General features: G+C 37.2%; 3 protein-coding genes across 6 annotated transcripts; 2 read left to right on the top strand and 1 right to left on the bottom strand.

Moving 5' to 3' along the window:
- Nucleotides 1-196: 196 nt before the first annotated feature.
- Nucleotides 197-3,075, bottom strand: LOC103946098. Of its 2 annotated transcripts, none has more exons than XM_048572698.1 (7): nt 2,831-3,075; nt 2,407-2,532; nt 2,183-2,250; nt 1,996-2,037; nt 987-1,861; nt 780-894; nt 197-432 (listed from the first exon to the last, which is right to left on the bottom strand). In XM_048572698.1, the coding sequence occupies exons 1-5, from the start codon at nt 2,985-2,987 to the stop codon at nt 1,850-1,852; spliced, it is 405 nt and encodes a 134-aa protein (XP_048428655.1). In that variant the 5' UTR covers nt 2,988-3,075; the 3' UTR covers nt 197-432; nt 780-894; nt 987-1,849. The 2 variants fall into 2 exon arrangements, with proteins under 2 accessions (XP_048428655.1, XP_048428656.1); XM_048572699.1 differs by having other exon boundaries at nt 2,407-2,511; nt 2,831-3,046.
- Nucleotides 3,076-3,208: 133 nt separating this feature from the next.
- On the top strand, nt 3,209-15,609 carry LOC103946097 (tRNA uridine 5-carboxymethylaminomethyl modification enzyme MnmG). 2 transcript variants are annotated; one of them, XM_009356723.3, is made up of 13 exons: nt 3,209-3,522; nt 5,175-5,323; nt 5,782-5,873; nt 6,783-6,896; nt 8,921-9,251; nt 10,328-10,507; nt 11,524-11,604; nt 11,865-12,083; nt 12,367-12,509; nt 13,389-13,555; nt 14,156-14,373; nt 14,525-14,617; nt 14,853-15,609. In XM_009356723.3, exons 1-13 carry the CDS (start codon nt 3,318-3,320, stop codon nt 15,048-15,050), a joined length of 2,190 nt encoding a protein of 729 aa, XP_009354998.2. In that variant the 5' UTR covers nt 3,209-3,317; the 3' UTR covers nt 15,051-15,609. The 2 variants fall into 2 exon arrangements, with proteins under 2 accessions (XP_009354998.2, XP_048428653.1); XM_048572696.1 differs by having other exon boundaries at nt 3,210-3,522; nt 14,826-14,996.
- A 1,006-nt stretch (nt 15,610-16,615) lies between these two features.
- Nucleotides 16,616-22,510, top strand: LOC103946089 (sucrose-phosphatase 2). 2 transcript variants are annotated; one of them, XM_009356709.3, is made up of 8 exons: nt 16,617-17,086; nt 19,498-19,599; nt 19,846-20,040; nt 20,141-20,431; nt 20,626-20,812; nt 21,162-21,208; nt 21,862-21,966; nt 22,087-22,510. In XM_009356709.3, the coding sequence occupies exons 1-7, from the start codon at nt 16,709-16,711 to the stop codon at nt 21,952-21,954; spliced, it is 1,293 nt and encodes a 430-aa protein (XP_009354984.2). In that variant the 5' UTR covers nt 16,617-16,708; the 3' UTR covers nt 21,955-21,966; nt 22,087-22,510. The 2 variants fall into 2 exon arrangements, with proteins under 2 accessions (XP_009354985.2, XP_009354984.2); XM_009356710.3 differs by lacking the exon at nt 19,498-19,599 and having other exon boundaries at nt 16,616-17,086.
- Nucleotides 22,511-22,972: the final 462 nt, after the last annotated feature.

The following is a 22,972-nucleotide window of genomic DNA, read 5'->3' as shown; positions in this document are numbered from 1 at the left end:
GAGTCGGCTTAGGCTAAAATAAAGAGGATGAACTCTAGAAAGTAGAAAATGTTGTTGTTCAACCAAAGTCAAAAGTAAAGAAACTGTACTATTAACATATAAATAAGTTTTATATATCAATGTTTACATGTACGTTGTTTGAGAAGGTAAATTAGCAGCATATACAGTGATCAAAAGATTAACAGCAATAAACTGCTCATTATTCGAAATATACATGAAAGTTGTCATTCACATGATCCAAATGATAGTTAATGCAGAGGACAAAACAGAAGGAAACAAATATTATAGCGGCATAAGTTGAATAATTGCAGCAAGCAAACAAATAGAAGACTCAAAAACTGGAAATGAAAGCAGGTAACATTGAGTTTTAATAACCAAAAAGGGATCTTGTTTAAGCAACTCCACAACAGCATTTATACTTGGATGATTGAGCTGCAAAAACAGAAAAGAAAACACAAATTAAACTAAAAAAAATATAGAATTTAACACTAATCCAAGGATTAAATATCAAATATAAAGTCATTAGGATTGGGACGTTTGCATTGAGGAATATCTACTACATTATGAGTTCCCTCCCGACAAAGCCCAATTAGGGGGTTTTCCAGTGAGCCATGAACAACTAACTTCAGCGACACTGCCATCCCCACTAACACCAAACCCAGATAATCTCAAGATCAAAACTAACCAATACCAGAAAGATATTTCTTTTTAATTAAAATTTAAGAAAAGGCCTAAATTTTACAAAATTAAGGGGGAAAAAAAAGAGTTAAGTAATGCACCAATTTGCAACTGTCAAAAGTGAAATCTGAGACTCCAACTGTCTTGAAGAACTCCGTTGCCTCATCGACGATGACCGGACGGTGGAGATTGAACTGGTGTGTACACCTAGAGCACCTGATTATACACAGAACAGAAAACAAAATTTAAATCAAGTCGAACAATAATTATGAGAAAATAAACTAAAAGGGATCTGAGCTGAGAGTTACCATTCGAAGTGTGGGCAGTGGAGGGCGCAGGTTAGCGACGGCAGAGGAGGGGTTGAGCTAGGGCTCAGTGAGAGAGAAGGTAGTGCTAAAGGCATTATTTGTTAGCCAATCATATAATAGCCACACCACTTTTCTATATATGACAAAAATTTCTCCAAACTAAAGCATGAAATTAGATTCACCAGAGAACTGGGAATTGCACATGAACAAAAGAATATACATCATGCCATTTGTGATTTTGAAAGAAAAAAAGAATAAATTCTTCAGGTCCGCTTTAGGAGGTGGAGGCTCTTGATAGAAGATTGGCATTGGAGTCGTTTTAAAAGTCAGTTTCTTCCTGAACATCCTAATGTCAGCTTCTAGAGTTTCATGTAAAAGAACAGACAACATTCATAATAAGAAAATCTCTATCTGCAATCGCAGAAATCCCTCGAGTTTCAGGAAGCAAATGGAAAACGAAATGCTTTTCCATCCCCTACCCATACCCATACCTCCCTTACCCGTTCCCTTTACCCTCGCAGAAAATCCTCCCATCTCTCTCTCTCACCCTTGTCCCATCTCTCTGTTTGCAAATTGCAGAAAAGAAACCCTAAACAAATCCCTGAAATCCCTCGACTAAATCCTCCCACATTTCTCTTGGAGACCCCCCCCTCTCTCTCTCTCCCTCTCTCTCTCTGCAAACCCTAAACCAAATCTCCTAAATCCTATCTCAGACACCCCACATACAGCCAAGAAGCCAAGATATTAAAGCAAGCTCTACATAATACTTTGGAACAATGAAGCAAAATGGTACTTATTTGTTCCTTGTCCAAAACCGTTGGTGCCACCGCACATTGTTATCAATTGTGGGTTTATCAAATCCTTCATGGCTTAGACTGCAAGAAGAATTAGAAACTAAAAGATGAATATATGCTGTAAATCATTATATAAATATAACTGCATTTAAAAAAAGAAGGGAATGAAAAAATTGAATTCTATTTCATCAGTATGTAACTGCATGAAAACTTACATTGAATGCAGACTCAATCAATTTCCCCAAAGTCATTGTCAACTGAAAATCAATACCACACCCATAAATACCACCATTGAATTTGGCAAAACCAAAAAACAAAATTGCAAAAATTTACTCATATAATCACAGAAAAACATGAAATTTGAGCACCCATTTGGCCAAGTTAAAGGATAAAGGCACTCACATCATCGTAGTACTCTTTGGGAAGATCTTCTAATAATGGTTCTCCCTTTTCCTTGCTCTTCCTCAGAACTGCCATAAAAACCCAGAGAAGCACACAAATTCAGAAAAGAAAAGGTCCAAAACTGCCATAAAAATTCCAGAAAGCATACAAATTTATCAGAAAGAAAAGTTCAAATTACAAAAACCAAATGATGTGAGTGAGTAGTGAGAGGTTGTGTTAGGCACCTGAAACACGTTTTGGTTTCAATTGAAAGAGCCAAAGCCTTGCATGCGAGGTAGATGACGATAGGATTCCAGAGACAACATCCACATTCCTTTTTCTTGGGTGAACTAACCAAACCATATTATGTACTAAAACGACATAAAAAATCACTCACAAACTCACAACAAAATAGAACAAAAACATTCACAAAAGATTTGGGAGTTGGGACGCTAACAAAAACATTTCTTTTCTAAACAAATACACAACCGCTAATCTGGGTTTGGTCAATTTGACTAAAACGGTGTGCTATTTTGCATCGAAATATAGTATATCGCTTAAATAAAATTAAAAAAATATATACATCGAATGCTTTTAATCTAAAGCTAGAAGTAGGAATAACTGAGTAAGTTAATGAAGGCAAAGCAGAGGGTAGGAAGCAAAACATACCAAGAGACCAGTAGGCCATCGGGCCGGTCTGCCGATGAACGCCGTGTACTGGTTGACAAAGCCCAACGGCGTCGGCCAGCAAAGAAGTAAAAGTCGAAAACACCCCCAATGACCTTGTAGGTGAGAGAAGCCCTTCTGTAGAGCACATCCATGCCATTGCTGTTGATTTGAATAGTGCGAAACTACCCTCACACTCCACACAAACCCATTAACTTACTCAGCAAAAGCCTGCCGAATCAATTCATATTTTCGGATAGTAAGCATTAAATTTAAGATTCGACAAATTGTTACTGAACATGTAAAATGTTTCAGCAGGAAACTACCGTAGTATACAGTAGCTAGTACCTACTGAAGTTGTGCATATTTTCAGTAGGCCTCCACCTAAAGATTAAGTAACAAATGCGACCAAAATAAAATTATCTGCTTCGCCTCTCACAAGGCACAAATAAGGAAGAGAGAGGGCGAAGACGCGCTCTGAAATTCAGCAATGGCGACCACGCCAGCACTGACGCTTCATCTCTCTCGCCGCGCCCGCCACTTCCCTTTCTCCTCTTCTCCTCTCCCGACTCCTCCTCTCTTTCATCGTGCTCGACTCATTCTAAGGCCGCGTGACCTTCCCTTCCGCCGCACCCGTTCCTTCTCCACCTGCAACTTTTCCCGCCGATTCTCTGTCTCCGCCTCTACCACTCCAGGTACGGCTCCAATGAGTTTGTGCTTCTCTCTCTTTGTCAGTCAGTGATTTTGTCGAACATGTCCCGTGCATTTCAGCAATTGAAATGTTGGCCAAACTGGATATTTTACTGACATTAATTTGCAAAAATAGTGTCTTTATGCTGTTAACGGTGTCTTCATTTGGTTGAACACTATTATGTGATATGCTCTCTCTGTTTGTAAAGCAAAATAATCTGGTTGGAGTATCTTCTAATGGGCTCCTAACAAAATTTAGAAAGGAGTTGGAAAAATTCATCTTCAATCACACTCGGTGCTCCTAGAATAGCAAAGCTGCTAGGAGCTCCTAAAATTATTAAAATAGCAAACTTGCTATTTTAATAATTTTTGTTCGTTCATAGTCATCGTTACTCTCTGGATTAGAGACTATGGTTGGAGTGAGTTGTATAGGGAGCTCCGAAGATAGTTTTTGTATTCTTTTTAGTTCAAGTTTGACTTGAAGAGTAGCGTGAGAAGGAAATACCCCATTTCATAGTGCCTGCCTGCCTAGGGAACGCAAGTTTGATCTAGAATTGGATAAGAGAGGTGGAAAAAAATGCTCGGAAACGCCTTCATCCCACATTTGAAAAAAATATCTTGCGAGAGTGTATGAGCTCTTCGGCTCCCTTCCCTTACAAAGATGATTTTGTAGGGGCAAGTTCTATTCAAACCAAATTTGCTCACAAGCTTTTCAAACACTGCCCTCACTCTTCTCTGGGGCAAATATAACTGCAACAAAACCACTGAGGGCTTACCAGCTTGGACTGCCTAATCCAGACAAGCTGGTGATGTCATATCAAAATCCTGCATTTACAGTACCTGAAAGCCTTTAATTTAAATTTCAACAAATAACCAGTAGGATGCTTGAACAAATAGCATGGGGTCGATTTGGAACAAATGATTCTCCTGAATTTGTATCTGTATGAACAAATAGCATGACGTGGTGTTTCTTTTGCCTCTGTTTTTTTATCTTCTGCCCTTGTAGAAGTAATATATATATTTGTTTTTTGGAACCCACAACATGTGTTTGGGACCTACCCAATTTGGAATAGTATTATGGCTCGTTTACTAAATCAATAATCGGAAGAATGGAATTGAGGAGGAGTTGGAATGGGGTAGAGTCACACTCAGATTCCTATTAAAGGTGTTTACTCAAATTTTCTGGATCAGAGTAGGAATAGTACTGATTCCATATAAGTTGCTTACTAATTCCCCTTAGTCGGAATGAAACCACTGTGATCACTAAAATCCCCTTATTCTAAATAAATTATTGTATATGATATTTAGTAGAAAAAAATTAATTGCCTTTCTTCACCAATGTTAAAACACAATAAACCCATATATTTATTTTTTCAACATTATTGTACTTTTTAAGAGTAAAACCCAAAAAATTCTAATAATTTTTCATATATTTTTTGAATTAAAGTGTCATTATTATTAGTATATTTATTTTGAACAAAAATAATAAATATTCTTTTTGTTCCAATCTCTTAGCCTTGAACAAATAGCATGAGGTGGTATTTTTTAACATGTATGAGTTTTCCATTGGCCTTTTTTAAGTTTACCATTCACAAATTTAGGAATTGACGAATACTAATGGTGAAATTTAATCACTATATTGTTCACCATTTCACAGGTCTAAGTGATGATGGGATACATGATGAAAGATATGATGCCATTGTGGTCGGAGGAGGACATGCAGGCTGTGAAGCTGCCCTAGCATCTGCTCATTTAGGGGCGAAAACTCTTCTACTCACCCTAAATATTGATAGAATTGCTTGGCAGGTTTAATTCTGCCTTTTCTTGATAACCTCATATTTTTCCTATTGTATTTAGAAGTTTTGTTATATTTCTCAAAATTAGATATGTGAAATTAGTTTTCAATTTGAATTTCAACTCATAATTCCTCTAAAGGAGCAGTAAAAAAAAAATAATGATTTACACTAGAAAGTTCAGCAGGTTTTTTTGTTTTTGGTCCGATTGAAAGTTAACCCAATGAGATGTAGTATCTGGAATACATATGGCAAAACAAACAAACTGGGAGGCAGCATTCTAACTTATTTATTCAATTATCCTGCAATTCCTCATCTTTAGATTTGATATTGTGTTCTCTCTCTTTCTCTCTCACACACATACACACAAATAGAGGTGCAGTCATGTTACTGCATGCAAAATTGCTTAGTTCTTTAGAATCATGACACAGATAATTTAAAGCGCATCTTAATGAAAGATGTCCGATGCAGCCCTGCAACCCAGCAGTTGGTGGACCAGCAAAGTCTCAACTTGTACACGAAGTGGATGCCCTTGGTGGTGAAATTGGGAAGATTTCTGATCGGTAAAGCGATAAAATCTCCTATATTTGCATGTTCCCTTCTAAGAAGCTTGAGGGTATACCTGTGGGCCTGTGGCTTGCCATTGGTTTTGTTTTGGACGAGCATATTTAGAACTGACATTTCAAGAACTTAGTATGTTTTGGTGTGGGTTTGGTGTATTTACATGCAAGAATTAGAGACAGTCAAAATGACACTCTCATTAAGAAGGATTGCATAAAATGCTCAGGTACAAAAGTAAAGTGATTGTATTGGTTTAAGTAATTATGTATTGCAAGCCCTTAATGTAGAAATGAAAAGAACAAAAACAAAAAAAAAATCTGAATTTTAGGTGACTGTGCCTATAATTCGTAAATAATTTTTTGAGATGGGATCATGGGAGTATGATCATAAAATACTGATAGTCTACAGATGGCTGGGTAAGTTTTGCCTTTATTTTTTCTCTCTGGGAAAGCGTTTTGGGAGCTATAATGTTGTGAAAGGTCCATTTCCACATGGGTTAGTGGAGAAGCTAATAATTTTAGATACTATCTTGGTTCTCATCTCCTATAATTTTTTTTTTTTTTGTTTTTCTTTGTGGACAAAAAGAAGTTGTTTCAGATACTCTGCCATTGGGTGAGCTGGCCCTTAAGCTCTAGGGCATTTCGACATACCCTAATTAGGGTAGTTAAAACATAATATATTCTGATAATGGTAAAATATTAACAACATGAAAATTCAATACATATTTGTTAGGTTCCTGCCAATTTTTTTTTCTGGCCCAGCTTTTTCAGATAATTTGTAATTCTTTCTGCTCATGCTTTTGCTTTTTAAGTGTTCTAGTTTTTGTTGGTTTTTACCATTTCATCTTTAAAGTCCCCCATTTTCACCTTCACTCTCTGCAACTGTTAGTGATTTTCAATTTTTATGCTTAGGTGCTATTTACAGAAGCGTGTACTCAATGCCTCAAGGGGCCCTGCTGTTCGGGCATTGCGTGCACAGACTGATAAACGGGAATATGCCATGGAAATGAGAAAAATAGTAGAGAGGCAAGTATTACTTTATCTTTCTGCATGATTCTTTTACTGTCATTTTAGTGACAGTGGTGTGGTTTGGTTTATTTTCCTCTCTTTTTTTAACCTTTTCTTTCCACATAGATGATCATGAAATTCATACGTGGCTGACTTTATCCAATCTTTATACTTTAATAACAACCACTTCATGGTCTGGCTCTTAGGATGTGTTGCTATTTCTGAATCATGATTGCTTGAATTGGAGTATGGTTTTATTTTTTGAATTATCGCAGTTTGAAATGTAATAGCTTTTCCCTGTAAATGCATGCTTTAGTATCAAATATATCCACTTCTTTTTTGTTTCTAGGTTGAATTACGAAAATATGCTATTATTTTGGCTGTGCAATCCAGCATTAGAAAGTATTTATGATTATAGTGATGCTGTTGTCAGCATTTGCCCCAGTACGGCAAACACACATTTCTCTCCTTCTGAGATGTCTCCTTCAGTACAGCCAACTGATGCAGCCAAATATTAGAAGCAATTGGATAAAAGTTGTAAAAGCAGCTGAATTGTGTACATGAAATTAACTTTTTTGGGATAAAAATATTGCTCAATTTTAGGCTATGGGAAACGAACGAAATCCCAAAATGAAAAAGAAGTAATGTGATATAAAAATAAAAATAAAAATAAAAAAATAAAAAAAAATAAAAAACTAGATGGAAAACGTTCTAATGAGGACCTAAATTAGGGAGCTACGTTAAGGGCTTGCATTTCAGATGTGAGGTTAGATATAAATGACTGCATATGCATAATGAGTGAGAGTGAGTGAGATGCATCTTCATGTCTGATCTCAGGGGTTATATTGAAGCTTTCGTCTAAATCTTTGTCAGATTACTACTGGTTATATGAGTATGCATTTGATATGTTTCTATATTTTTATGCATTTGGTATGGACATGAATTAGCTTTGAAAATGACGTAACTTAGCATGATTCTTGACAGGTTAAAAGTTCAATTTGGTGTGAATTTTGATGTTAAACTCGTGTTAAGGATTTCTGTTCCCATGCATTCCATGTGGCTGACTGAATGACATCGTACTAGATTCTTTCATTTATAAAATGAAATAAAACTATACGGTTGGACCTGGCATGTTAAATGATATCACTCTTAAAAAAAGAAAGAAGAGAAATGAATAAGAAAGGAAAAGAAAGACATGAATAGTGTAATATTATCTCGGTAAGTTCCAAGTAATGATGAGTCTTCATTTTTCTTTTGTGAAGCTTGTAATGCAATCCTTCCTAGAAGGATATATTCATGTGCCCTTGCCAAAACTCACGTTGTCTCATATTATTTATTGTACTGAAAATCATTAATTCCTATCCGTTTTAGTTTTAAAAGTAGTTGACTATTTGAGGTAGTAATCTACCTATGATTGCTTCATTTATTCCTGTTTAGGTTAACTACAAAAATGGTCTTCGAACTTGTCCCCAAGTTTCATTTTCTTCTCTGAAGTTTTTATTTTATTTTATATGGTCCTCAAACTCTTGTGTGGCTTTTTGGTCATTTTTGTTAACTCCATCCATTTTTTTGATAAATGTAGGAGCAAATTAGACTTTCTGCATTAAAAAAATCAGTCAAACATTAAAAGAACAGAATTTCAACTTCTCAGAACTCCTATAATGGGGTGGATAGGGATATCAACCACCCCCTCCTCCTCCTCCTCCTCCTCCTCCTTTTCTCCTCCCAATATTTTATTTTCAATTCCAATTCTTGATTTCAATATATTAAACTCATGAGTGTGGTTCCTATACAATAAATGGTTAACCATTCGAAAGAGAACTCACCTCCGTCAGACTCACACTACTATAGTGTTGTAGAAATCAAACTCACCTGAATCACTCTGGAAGGCCTTATTCTCCTTTCTTATTCTTTTTTTTTTTTTTTAAAAGCCAAAACATAGCACAATTATCACACTTATTCAGTTATTCTCATGTTGCATATCTTTGTTGTGGCTAAGTCTTTCCATATATTAACTAGCTTGATCTGCTTTCGTTTTGCAGCACACCAAACCTTTCAATTCGAGAGGCAATGGTGACAGATATCTTATTAGGAAAGAATGACAATATTGAAGGTGTGCAAACATTTTTTGGGATGAACTTCTACGCTCCTTCAGTTATTCTCACGACGGGCACATTTATGAGTGGTAAAATTTGGGTTGGTAGAACTTCTATGCCTGCAGGAAGAGCTGGCGAATCAGCTTCACTCGGACTGACTGAAAATTTACAGTGCCTTGGATTTGAGACTGATCGATTAAAGACTGGAACCCCAGCGCGTGTGGACCGTCGCACTGTTGATTTTTCTGGATTGGAACCACAACATGGCGATGAAGAGGTCCATCTATTTAATCCCATATGTAGGTTCTGTATATTGGTTGTGCGATACTCATAATTTTAATTCGTGCTCTGCACTCTTGCCATTCAAGTAGATGTTAAAAATATTTAATGTCATTTTGGCTTGCATCCACACAAGGTATACACCAGACCTGGGTCCCATACTTTGCTTCTGACAGGATGGCAAGTTCCAAGATAAAGACTTGACTGTTTGGTTCTTTTTTCTGGACTAGGCAAAAGTATCTCCACTGAATTTATGACTCACACATGGAACACAAGGGTCTGTTTCTAATCTGAGATAGGACAGTAAATTAAATAACTGTTTTCAGGGCAGAAGTTTATTTGTTGGGGCCATTTGGTTTAGAAACTGGGGAAAAGATTGTCATTTTGAGCTTAAGGTGGTGTCTGGAGTAAAGTCAACAAGGCATTATGAGATGGGTTTAAGGTCTTTTTGTTTTCCGGTCAAAAGGGGTTGGGGTTTAAGACAGGCTTGAGCAGGTTCATTTTTATGATTCTGGCCTGGAACTCTAGTTTAGGTTTTGGAAATCTAATTTGGTGACATATATTTTAGACTTTTAGCATTATAAGGCTTTAGATTCTGGATTTGAAAGGCTAAGGAATATGTGGCTAATTTGCATGAGTTAAAGGAACGGCTATCATTTGGTGTAATCAGTGCTGTTCCTTCTTCTTTTGCTTTAAGATCTGTGTGCTTTTTGATATTTTCTGGCACTTGGGAGGTTGTTGGCGACTGGTGAGAAGTGACTGCATTTAGATTCATCAGACGACACTGGCTGGGCACTGTGGAGTTTCCAGAAACCAGTGAGGGTTGGTACAGAAATGCAGCTGGTGCAAATGGACCTTAAGGCATGCTGATTAAGCCTCATATTGAAATTGAGAAGAAATATTTGCATTCATTATTCATCTTGTATATCCTCCCCCCACCCCCATATATTGATTGGATTCTAATCATAATGAGCCAGATTACAATAACGTTTACTTTTTCTTTTCAGTGGTTAATAGTTAGAACAATTAGTTTTGTTGAGAATTGCGTCCTAAATTTGAATTGATGGTTAACAGGTTGGCTGGTTTAGTTTTGATCTTGATGTCCATATTGAAAGGGAACAAATGTGCTGCTATCTTACGCGTACTACAAAGAGCACTCACCAACTAATCAAAGACAACTTGCGTGAAACTCCTACTTATGGAGGATGGGTTGAGGCGAAGGGGCCTAGGTATTGCCCTTCAATTGAAGACAAGGTAAGTTGAAATTGAACTTGTACTGAGATAATTTTTTTGGCAGCACCAGATATTATTAGTTTTTTAATTATTTTATATGAAGTTGGGCCCTTTAAACTATAATTGCATCACCGAGTGAACCGTACTGTTCTAGTATCATAAAAAGCAACATAGTTTTGAGTCTTGACACTTTCATACTTAATTTTATTGTAATCTGGTTCAATGAATGAATGCATGATTATTATTTAAGAAAAAAAGAGAGCACAAAGTCTCTATGTGAGAGACTTACATCCACGGGAAGAAAAGTATGCTGCCTTTTACTATAATTGGAAGTCCGGAATGAATTTGCAAGATAATATCTCACTATCGCACGCACTAGCTAGAACTGCAACTTTTAAGGAGAAAGTGAGAAATAAAGAGGTATTCTCCAAATGATGTTAAAGCATCCTTTTATAGGCCTAGGAAATGAGGCCATAAATGAGTGAAATTATTCCAAAGATAATGGCAATTGATGGCCCATTGCTATAGTTCCATATGCAAATAACATCCGTAATAGTTTGCATCCAGATATCAATATTCTCTGGTTGCTCTGCCTCAGTGGGGGCAACATACTAAAATTTGCTTGTATCTGAAGCTGTTAGGACAAGCAAGGCCTGGGATGCATGCTATATGCACATACTTTCCATACATGATGCACCATTTAGGAATTATCATTCTGATTGTTATGGAAACTATTTAGTTTCTCCTTTAAAGGCGGGGAAAACACTATAGATAGAGACTATCCAAACACATTTTATTAGAAACATGTAGAATACTGCTAAGGGTCAAAGAGTAGTAAAATCTAATGAAGTATGATGGGAAAGTAAAATCAGACGTGTCAAACATGGTTTCCAACAACTTGCAATCCTTCACTTGTTTAATTGGCTATCAAGAGAAGCTTCCTGTGGAACATTGATAAAAAAACATTCTTCCAATCTTCTTCTTTCCTATCAAGAGGAGCTTCCTGATGTCATTTTGGCGTAATTTTTTGGCTTTAGATTGTTCGGTTCCAGGATAAAGAGTCCCATCAAATTTTTCTTGAACCAGAGGGCCGAGATGTGCCGGAGCTTTATGTGCAGGTATGGTTGCATTCACCTTTTGTCTTCTTTGCATTAGATGAAAAGAAGGAATATAAATATAATGACTTAACTGAATGGCTAGTGCCCTTTGATATATTCTCTCTCCATCAACTTATCTTTGATGAATACAAATAGATACCCGAATTTTTGTCAAGTTTTTACCAGATTAACCATAGCAGATGATATTGAGTATCAATGTCTTATAATATGTGTTATATAGATGCTTTTTATAAACATCTTTTCTTTCCTTTTTCACACAGGGATTCTCAACTGGTTTACCAGAGAGACTACAGTTACCACTCTTGAGGACTTTGCCTGGGCTTGAAAACTGTTCAATGCTGAGGCCTGCTTATGCTGTAGAATATGACTTCTTGCCTGCTCATCAATGTTCTCGGTCTCTTATGACAAAGAAAATTGATGGGCTTTTCTTCTCTGGTCAAATAAATGGGACTACAGGCTATGAGGAGGCTGCAGCACAAGTAATTATTTAGAGTACCTTTATTCAGTTGGTGTAGAGTGAAATACAATCTATCTGTAGCTATCGATACAACTGTATATTTGAAAGAGTCACGTATTAGGCATTTATTGTTGAGATTGAATCCTACATCTGGGAAAGGAGGGACCTTGCATGTGCTTATAAGGAGCTGGTTACTCCTCATATTGCCAATAGGTTTTATGTGCTGGGTTAAAAGGTGCTAATACAGTTATTGTGTTATTCTAAAAAAAAGTTATCGCCTCATGCTTGTTTATGCTTTTCTGAAGGGCATTATTTCTGGTATCAATGCTGCCAGACATTCAGATGGCAAGTCCCTTATTGTTCTTGAGAGAGAAAGCAGTTATATAGGAACATTGATCGATGATCTGGTCACAAAGGACCTTCGAGAGCCTTACCGCATGCTAACCAGGTATGAGATCTTGATATTATCCCAATATATATTAGATCATTGTTATTTCAATCATACTTGGAGTGAAGTTAATTTGGTGGGTGGTTGAGGTTGCATGTTTGATGGTTCGACATAATCACTTCACTTCCTAAGTGTTCATGTGAATGTTTTTGGAAGATAGAAGCAGAACTTGGAAGACTGTTTAATTGTGTAGTTTAGATTCTTTTGAACAGTCTTTCTAAATATAACACTTTCTACGTGGCTACATCATTTTTTTAGTAGAATAGTTTGTTCTTTTTATGACATCAGTTGGCTGTGTTAAAGTAACTCCATGTATTATAGAAGTGCTTGTTGTCTAGAAAGTAATGAGATATTTGTTACAATAGAGAAAAAGAAATGATCCTTTAAGGCTGGGAGTAGCATTACAATTAAGTTTTATTTTTGAACCTCTTGGTGGTGCCGTTATGCTTGACCTTTATGATGCCTTTTCTCCCTGGGCATAGGCTTCATAAGGGTTGAGCATAATGTGACCACCAAGAGGTTCAGCAACCTTGTGGGTATCACTGCCCTGTTGTAGATCGCTGGCCTCCCCATCGATTTTCAAGGAACAAGGATGAGCAACCATATGGCAGTACGACAATGCTCAATTTTTGGAAGTTAAACAATAACAGTAGAAATCATTGTGCCCTTCTAGGCTTCTACACACAAGAAACCTGGGAGTGTTGAGGGGCACTGCTACCTCTAGATGTCATGGGCAGAATACCAATCATAGATAGTTTGATTTATCTGCTTAGCATCAGTTAATTCTTCATAGCTTGAAACAAGTTTATAATTCATCTGTAGATTTTCAATTTGGTTTGACATTCCATAACATCCTTTTTTTTTTAATTTCCAATAAAGTCGATCAGAGCACCGGTTACTTCTCCGATCTGATAATGCTGATAGCCGTCTCACACCATTGGGGCGTGACATTGGGTTAATAGATGATAGACAATGGAAACTATACCAGGACAAACAGGCTCGAATTTCAGAAGAAAAGAAGCGATTGAAAAGTGTCAGAATTTCAGGTTTTCATCTTTATCTAGTTCTTCTTAAGTTTTGTAACCTCTTTACACTTTTAGCATTGTTGTATACTGTTGTATACTTTGGTTTGCTCGAGCTGGCATTTTTAGTTAAATTATCAAGCTGAAGTACATTTTCCCCATCTAGTTTACCGGAAGTTTCAGTTGGCCCTGATTTCAACTCGATGTGTTAACCTTACAATTTCTTTAGTTTGTTTTTTCAGTTGATGCCAATATTTTGCTTTTGTTTAATTTTGTTAACAAGGTAAGCATATAAATATAATTCACCCTCTGTTCATGCAAGCATCTGTTGTGCTCTATAACCCACCCTATAATCTAGCATGGCCAGTGTTTAAAAGCACGTGTTGGGACGCACGTGATGCACCTCATAGTCGTACGCTTTGCTTATAAGCTTACACTATGTTCCTTAGGATTAAGCTATGGGCAAAACTGGGCTTGGGTTGGTTGATGCAGTACCATGTCCCTTTTTGCCCTATTATTTATTCCTTCTAAGTTGGGTTGAATTTAAAAAAATCGAATAAACTGCGATCTGTGGATTTTGAGACATAACTGAAACTTATAGTTATTACTTTGTGCTTCTTTCAGGAGGGGAAATAGCAGCTGATGTTACTCGTCTTTCTAGTCAGCCAGTGAAGGACTTTACAACTTTGGAGAGTCTTCTGAAGAAACCACACATAGAATATAAAGTTCTTGATAAGCATGGTTTTGGGAATGAACTGTTGTCTAGAATAGAAAAAGAATGTGTGGAGATTGACATCAAGTATGCAGGCTTCATTCAGCGACAACAGAGCCAACTCCAACAAGTGAGGAACTATTATGTGTTTCAATAGCCTTCGTCAGTACTTTAAATCATGCAACTCACTGATTTATTTCCTATTTTTGGCGGTATATGCTTAGCAATTTTTAATTTTTCTTTATCCAAAATCTCATATTGTCCAACTCTTCTGTATTTAGATGGTCCATCAACAGCATAGATTACTTCCAGAGGACTTAGATTACCATTCAATAACAACTTTATCTCTTGAATCACGCGAGAAGCTCTCCAAGGTGTGCACCATATATAATTTTATTATGGCATAACCTTTTTACCAATATGTCCGGAAATCTGATGTGGCAGAAATTAATATGCTTTTCATATTTTAGACAAAATAGCTGTAGTCCCTAACTCCTATTCTATTTTTACCCTTTTATTTATGTCATTTTATACACATAGACGCCTAAATGTATTGACTTGTTGGCAATATGTTTCATTCAGTTTTAATGAAACAAATCAAGTTTTCAGGTGAGACCACAGACCGTTGGTCAAGCCAGCAGAGTTGGTGGGGTGAGCCCTGCTGATATCACTGCTCTCCTCATTATCCTTGAAGCTAATAGGAGGAGGGCACATGAACAGAAGAAGCTCGAACTGCTAAATTCTATCAAGATGGATACAGAACAAGATGTATCTGAATTGCCGTTTACTGGGACACTCAGGTCATGATGTTTCTGTGCTTGCCAAAGTTGGTATTTGAGTTGAATTCGAGTGTATCAAGTGTATCCTAACTTGTCTATAGAGAGCGCATCATGGTGCGAGATGAATGGGAGATCTGTCCATCTTACTTGAGATACCTGGTAGATACCCGGGTTGAATTTCATACAGATAGCTTGTGCAACGGAACTATGAGGACTCTTTGCACGAGCTGCTGCTAATAGCTGCTGTGTACTCGGGGAACTCTTATCGATCCTCGTCCGTGTAGGATGTTGTATTCATGTCTGCAAGTACAATGTCATTTTTCAGGGCTAATTCTAGTAAGGAAAACACCTTTTCAAGCACTAGTGATTGGTGTTTCATATTTCCTAATCATTAATAAACAAAGCGATATAATTGATGTTATGAAGTTGGTACTTGGTGGTCATTCACATTTCATGTATTTTAGACCATCTTCACCCCACAGGGGTTGTAAAACATTTTGTATTTTGGTCATTCGCAAATGTTCAACTACTTATTTTGTTCAAAAAATGTGAATAAAAATGTAAATTTATATTTTTTTTGAGGTGGACTTTGTAAATTTGGGATTGTTTGGTGTTATTTTGTTTCTTTTTTTCTCTCCTTCTCTTTTCCCATCCGCTGTTTTTCCCCAGTTTTCTTTGGCCGATTTGCCTTCTTCTCACCCCTTTGATGTCTCTCATCCATATTCATTCAATTTCCAAGTTGCAGTCACGCCTTGCGATGATTTGCGGTGTGTCGAGTTGGTGATCACAGATCTAGTGCTTTCACTGGGTCAGGTGTGCCTCGCACTATCACCTTCTCTTTGCTGTCTTGCTGTTTGCCTTTGTTGGTAGTGTTGCTCGTGGAATCCGACGAGCTTCTTTCAATTGGCTACAAATTCTTTGTAATTTGTGGTTGTGCTATGAGTGAAGTTTGGGATTAGATGCTGAAATCAATGAGGCGAGATGAGGCTCGATTAGGGGCAAGGATTTGTGTGAATCAACATGCACTACTGCAGGTGGTTGTTTTGGTGGTTACGGTAGAGGATGCAGCGGATCCGATTGCTTTTAGTGTTCTTTTTATTCGAGTCTCAACTTTTGGTTTGGCTTTCTTTTGGTTTGTTTGGTTGGCCACTGTTGTTTGTTTGTGTTTTTATGCTTTGGGTCTTTTTGTTGTAAAGTTTGTTGTTAGTAATGAAATTTATCTTTGTTGAAAAAAAATATATCGAAGAGAGAAAATTGAATGAATTTTAAATTTACATTTGTCTTACTAGAGTACAATTCACGTGTTCCAAAAATATAAAAATAAAATGTGGACTAAGTGGCCTTACCTATCATTGAACCATTGAATTCATACACTTCACATTCTAATTTAAATTAAAGAATTGTTATTAGCATTCTAAAAATTTTATTCTACATTGCTCGCAAATGTATTTGTTTTTTCTTCCTAATTAAGAAAGTTGAAATGACAAATGAGATAGCTAATAACAATTCTATAAAATAAAGAATCCACAAAGTACATTTTAGGTTGGAAGGTTTGAAAAGGAAAGAAGGAAGAATAAGAAGTTGTATAACCCAACCAAGAAGAAAGCAATGAATTCAATCTGTCAAGGCGGGTGAGCTGCGCGTGACAAGTTGGAGTGGAAGTGCTGAACCCATTTAGCAACCCAGATGATGAACATGAATCGTCGTCTGAATGGTTCTGCTCGTGTGATGCTGGTCTCAGATCTTGACGGCACCATGGTTGACCATGATGCGCCTGATAATCTGAGTCTTCTCAGGTTCAATGCGCTGTGGGAATCATATTACCGCCGTGATTCTCTGCTCGTATATTCCACTGGAAGAACACCCATCACGTACAAACCTTTGCGGAATCAGAAACCCTTGCTAACCCCCGACATCACCATCTTGTCCGTCGGCACTGAGATTATGTATGGCGGTGGTGACGATATGGTTCCTGATCTTGGTTGGCAACAGTTTCTCACTCACAGATGGGATAGAGCCATTGTTGTTGAAGAAGCTAATCAATTTCCTCAACTTATTCCTCAGGTACCTTTTTCTGTAGTGTTCTTCCTCAACCCTAATTTTTTACCTCTCACACACTTCTCTTAATTTTTTATCATCTATCGATTGGATAAATTGAATGTTTCGTTAAATATGTAGGCACACAAGAAATGATAAGATTAGGAATGAGATATCTGCAGTAAAGTAGAAGTAGCCGAAATTGATATAAAGATGAGAAGAAATCAGTTATGATGGTTTAGACATGTGAAACAAAGGTTCGGTTAGAAAATGCGATTACGGGATAGTGGTTCAGGGCGGAAGGGAAGAGGAAGACCTAGGAAGATTTTGGTAAAAAAACTCTGAGAAAAGACTTAGAGTACTTGGATCTAACGAAAGACATGACATAGAACTAAGCCCAATGACGTTCTAGGACTCATTAGCCGATCTTACTTAGTGAGAAAAGACTTTATCGTTGTTGTTGTTGAACGATTGGATAAATTAAAGAGGACAATTGGACAAAAATTAATAAAGATGTGAGAGGTAAAAATTGTGAATATCACTACCTTTCCTTTTTTGTTCCTTCGTAGAATTTGTAGAAATATTATTCTTTATCAGATCACTAGGTATAAATCATTTATATAGTACAATAGATACATGTATGTATGCTACAAATGAAATATTAATACTTACATTGGTAAGAATTAAACCTTGCTATGTTTAATCTAAGTTCATCGTATTTGATTTATAGTATAATGAAACATAAATTAAGGAGTTCCTTTAACACCCCCACAAATTGGACGATGGAGATTGGACAAGTTTGGAGCAAAGGAGAACATGGCGAGGCTTATGTAGAGCCTTTGTGAGGAGATTAGCGGGCTGATCAGTAGAGGCAATGTAGCAAACCCGATGACTTCCAAAATCTACTTTTTCCTGAATAAAATGATAATCTAGCTCAATATGCTGAGTAGGAGAGTGGTGAACTGGATTGGCAGCCATGTACGTAGCACGTAAGTTGTCACAGTATAATAAGACATGGAAACTGCAAGCGGACACCTAATTCCTGTAGAATAACCTATCCAAGTGGTGCAGGGAGAACTCATAAACTGGGCAACTGTGTTGACGACATAAGAGAGGTTTGGTTGGGTGAGTGTCAAATACTGAAGAGAACCCACGAGCTCACGGTATGATGTAGGTGAAGGCAAAAGAGATTCATCGTAGGCACTTACTGTAACTTTCTGGCAGCAAGTGGAGTGGAAGCCGGTTGCAATGGAGCATATCATATTTCTAGACCTGGGATTTTGCTGTGCGAAGGTGAGGAGTTTTGTGATGAAGATCGGTAAATGTAGAAGGGGAACCATTGATGATTGCTGTATTGAACATCCAGTATTCAGAACCAAGGCCACAAAGAGCAGCAAGAACAGGGTATTTGTAGGCGATTGCTGATTGATTGAAGCAAGTTTATCTGCAATGGACTTGACATGTTACAAGTAAGCATCAAGAGATTGGGAGCCTTTGGACATGCCAAGAAGTTGAAAGCAAAGATTGGCCTCACTAGCAAGAGAACTTTGAGAAAAGTGAGTGTGAAGACAATCCCAAACATCCTAGGCAGTCTAACCAATGGTGACAGATAAAACGAATTCAGAGATAGCACTGGTAAGGTATCTGACCACGAGTTGGTCTTGCTGAACTCAAAGAGGATAAATGGGGTTGGGGATAAGGGGAGCAGGGTCGCCATGTTTTTCTTTGTGTTTGGAATCGAGGATTGTAGGAAGTGGAATGGGATGAGGGCATGAGAGTCATGAGACCATCTACAAATTTCCATAGGTTATGACTAATAAGAAAAGATTTCATCTGACGAAGTCAGATAAGATAATTGGACTCGATAAGTTTGACAAATTGGGTGGTGTTGGGGCCGGGACCCGGGTAGAGAAGGAGAAGAACAGGAAGACATGATGAAAGATGGGACAAAGAAGAAAAGTGAAAACCTAGACCGAGGAGGGATTGGGAGGTGTTGGTGAGACAAACCCTAAGACCTAGTTAAACTCATATCGTGTAGAAATATTGTTCCTTGATCAAATCACTAGGTACAAATCATTTATATAATACAATAGATACATGTTACCAAGTGAGAAATTAATAATTACATTCATAGGGCTTGACCCTTGCTATGTTTAATCTAAGTTCATCGTGTTTATACAATGAAACATAAATTAAGGAGAAGAATCCGGAGATGAATGTGATCCTTTAACAGAATTAGTTATAATTCTGGCAATATTCTAATTTAATCTAAACTACTCGGTGTTGCGAGGGGAAGCACACTTGTCTGACAAGTGAATAGTTTAGTGGAAAAAATTTCTTGCATTGTAGATAGTGTGCGCTCTAGATTAATTATCGCGTTTTTTACTGATTGATGAAATCCTTTGTGCATTTGAAAATATGATATGAGATTATTTCAGGCAGAGAAACACCAACGACCTCACAAGGTTAGCTTTAAGGTTGACAAGGTAATGGCATTCGAAATAATGAATGCTTTATCACAACGGTTGGAGAAACGTGGGGTAAGATTTCCTCAATTGTTTTCTTTCTCTAAACCTTATGGCTCCACTTCACAACTTCATTTGAAAGTGTTATTGTCCTACTTGCATACTGAAAATTGTTTCCTATCTTCAAAACTGGTACCAATATATGTATGTATGTATCTATATATATATATATATATATAGTACTCTCTGAAATCATTTGCTTTTACTATTTGAATGCATCTCTCGTTAAAGCCTGTGATTCGTCTATACGCATTTGGTCAGGTAGACATAAAGATCATTTGTAGCAGGGGGATTGATGTGGACATTTTACCCAAACGTGCCGATAAAGGACAAGCTCTTGCGTATCTGTTAAAGAAATTCAACAATGAGGAGAAACTTCCGCACAACACTCTTGTTTGTGGCGACTCTGGAAATGATGCCGAACTCTTCAGTCTCCCTCAAGTGTATGGTGTGATGGTATGTAGGTCATAAACGATTAGTTCATTATTTACCCTCTTTGCATAATCATATTGTTAGCTTATTAATAAGGATAAAAATTGTTAAATTGAATATGCAGGTGAGTAATGCACAAGAAGAATTGTTGCAGTGGTATGCAGAAAATGTGAGTGGCAATCCTAATATGCTTCATGCAACTGAGAGATGTGCAGCTGGGATAATACAAGCCATTGGACATTTTAATCTTGGTCCAAATGTGTCGCCTAGAGATTTAAAAGACTTCCGAAAGTGCAAAGTGGAAATGTCCAGTCCTGCTCATGAGGTAACCAAATTCTACTTGTTCTATGAGAGATGGCGCCATGCTGAAGTAGAGAAATCTGAGGAGTATATCCAAAACTTAAAATCAGTCTTTGTAAGTGTGATTTGTCTGTTTTTTCCTTTCTTTCTTTCCCCGACGCGATTTAATTTTGTAACACCTTGGTTTATTGTAAATTTTGAGTCTTGTAAATTAAGAGAGTCTTGGTTATGTGCAATGGAGGGTGGACTACTGGTGCGGTAATAACTGATGCTGCTTGAATTCTTTTTGTATTCTTTCCATTTCTTTAGCATTCATCGGGTATCTTTGTCCATCCCTCCGGAGTAGAGCTACCAATCCACCAGTGCATAGATTCATTGGCAAGGTTGCATGGAGATAAGCAGGGAAAACAATTTTGGACATGGTTGGATCGATTATCCTCAGTTCAAATTGGCTCAAATGCATGGCTCGTGAAGTTTGATAAGTGGGAATTCTGTGGTGAGATGAGGCTTCCTTTCTAGCATTTATTCGAGAATAGAAAAAGAATTGGAAGAATATATACGATGAGTTAATCTAATAAATATGAATGAAATGTTTACATTTGTATCAAAACTGGTAGCTAGTATTAAGTATTTGAATTAAGGATGACTCCAAATAGAAACATTAAAGCTGAAAGGGGCATGTAAAATCTAAGTGGGAAAATTTAGGGAGCTGCTATTGGCACTCTAGAAAAGTCATCATGCATACGATTTTTGTGAGTGCTAATTATCGTGCAGAATTTGATGATTTAGTTTTCTGATAGAAATGGATTGTTATTGATGAAAGTTTGATGGATTGATTGTTGTAGAGAACGAGCGGAGATGTTGTCTGACTACAGTCTTGATGAGTTCGAAGGTATAACCTTTTAACTTAATGTCCCTTTAAAAAAAATGGAGGTTTCATCATAAAACCAATTGGCAATATTGGGAGTAGTTTAACCTTTTATAAGCCCTTGCAAATTTCTCCTTTCACTAATGTAGGACTCTTTTACTTTCACATTCTCACACGCCCCTCACATGTGGTAAATTTTCAAGCCAAATACGTGGACAACACGACTTGGATGGCATGGAGCACGTGTGGTCGTTGGGCTTTACACGCAGGCCAACTTACTCGATATCATGAAGAAAGTTGAGGTTCCATCATAAAAACAATTGGCAATATGGGGAATAGTCCAATTGCTTATGAGCACATGTCATCGTATCAAAGCAAGTTGTTTCACGTATGAAGTCCAATGGCTACACGTGCTCCACATCACCCTGTTTGCGTTGTCCATGTATTTGACTTAGAAAATTCGTCACACGTGGGGGGGCGCGGTTGAGAATCAATCTCACATTGATGTGAGGGGGATCTTGCATGTGCATATAAGTAATTAGGCTACTCCCCATATTGCCAATTAGTTTTAGGATGAAACCTCAACTTTCTTCACCCTTGATGATCTAGGATGTAATAATTTGGGGAGATTTTAATCTGGTAGTTATATTACTGATGATTTGTTATGGCTTTACCAGGCTGAGGGGCCAGATGATTTCACTTGGCTGCACATGCATCAAACATGGCTGTGTGGTTTGGAAATTAAAGAACCAGAACGATGGTTATTCTAGCTTCCTAGACAGGTCAGCATCTATTTTTTCAATCAAGATCGGGAGGCTCATTTTGACACACTTTCTTATAGTCGGGATCGGGGAATCTAATTCCATATTGTTCACACATCTACCTTGAATGCTGTTTTGCAGAAGCATTCCAAGTTTACTGGTCATGAAAAGGCATCCTTGTACGTACAAGTTGCCAGGACCAAGTCAAAGTACATGATGACTAAAGTTTGATTGGAGTGCAAGTCAATTGTAGAATAATGAATATACTGTGTTGTCTCTATCCCCCACGATTAGGATCAAAATGAAGCACAAAGGAGGTTGTTGATTGTAGAAGAGAGGGGAAGGGGAAGGAGCAGACGAGTTGAAGAGAGATTCTGGCCGCACGATCTATTACGGATGGTCAAGATTCGTTGATCTCGAGGATCCAGATGTAATTGATCTGGAGATGATCCTAATCTATCTATTTATAACATAATGTTATGACATCCTAGGTGGACAATCACATACAATGATATCAATTTTTATTCAATTAAAAAGAAAAAAAATTAGGAGAAATCCTAAAACAGTGAAACCTAGCAGACGTGAAACTTTCGAAAATGGTGGATAACCGTAGCTTGCCACTAGTTGTCAAGCAAATGTGAAACTTCATGTTTCTTCATATGATGTCCTCTCCTTCTCCTTCATTTGCCTATCTTTTCTTAGTTACCATCTTCCCTACACCCTAAGAGAACACCGCTCCCACAACTCTCTCTGTTTTGATTATTGGTAAGCATTGATTGTTATTTTTTTTGTTGAATTTTTTTCTTTTTTTGTGAGTCTGTATGCCATTGCTTTCATTCTCCATTGTTGCAGACTATTTTCTATTTGGTTGATCCATAATCATTTTGATTATTGTACTTTTGTTGCATTCATCTTTTTAATTGGCTTCTTATTCTTCACCATTGTAGTTGCTGTTTGCTACCATTATTTTTATTCTAGTTTTATTATTATTATTATTTTAAATTGGCTTGTTGCATAAACATCAGTT

This window comes from the organism of the source record quoted next, unplaced genomic scaffold (assembly GCF_019419815.1).
Source record: "Pyrus x bretschneideri cultivar Hongxiangsu unplaced genomic scaffold, Pyrus_bretschneideri_v1 Contig62, whole genome shotgun sequence".
NCBI lineage: Eukaryota > Viridiplantae > Streptophyta > Magnoliopsida > Rosales > Rosaceae > Pyrus > Pyrus x bretschneideri.
Note: the sequence above shows the minus strand (reverse complement) of the source record. Positions and strands in the feature narration are given on the sequence as shown.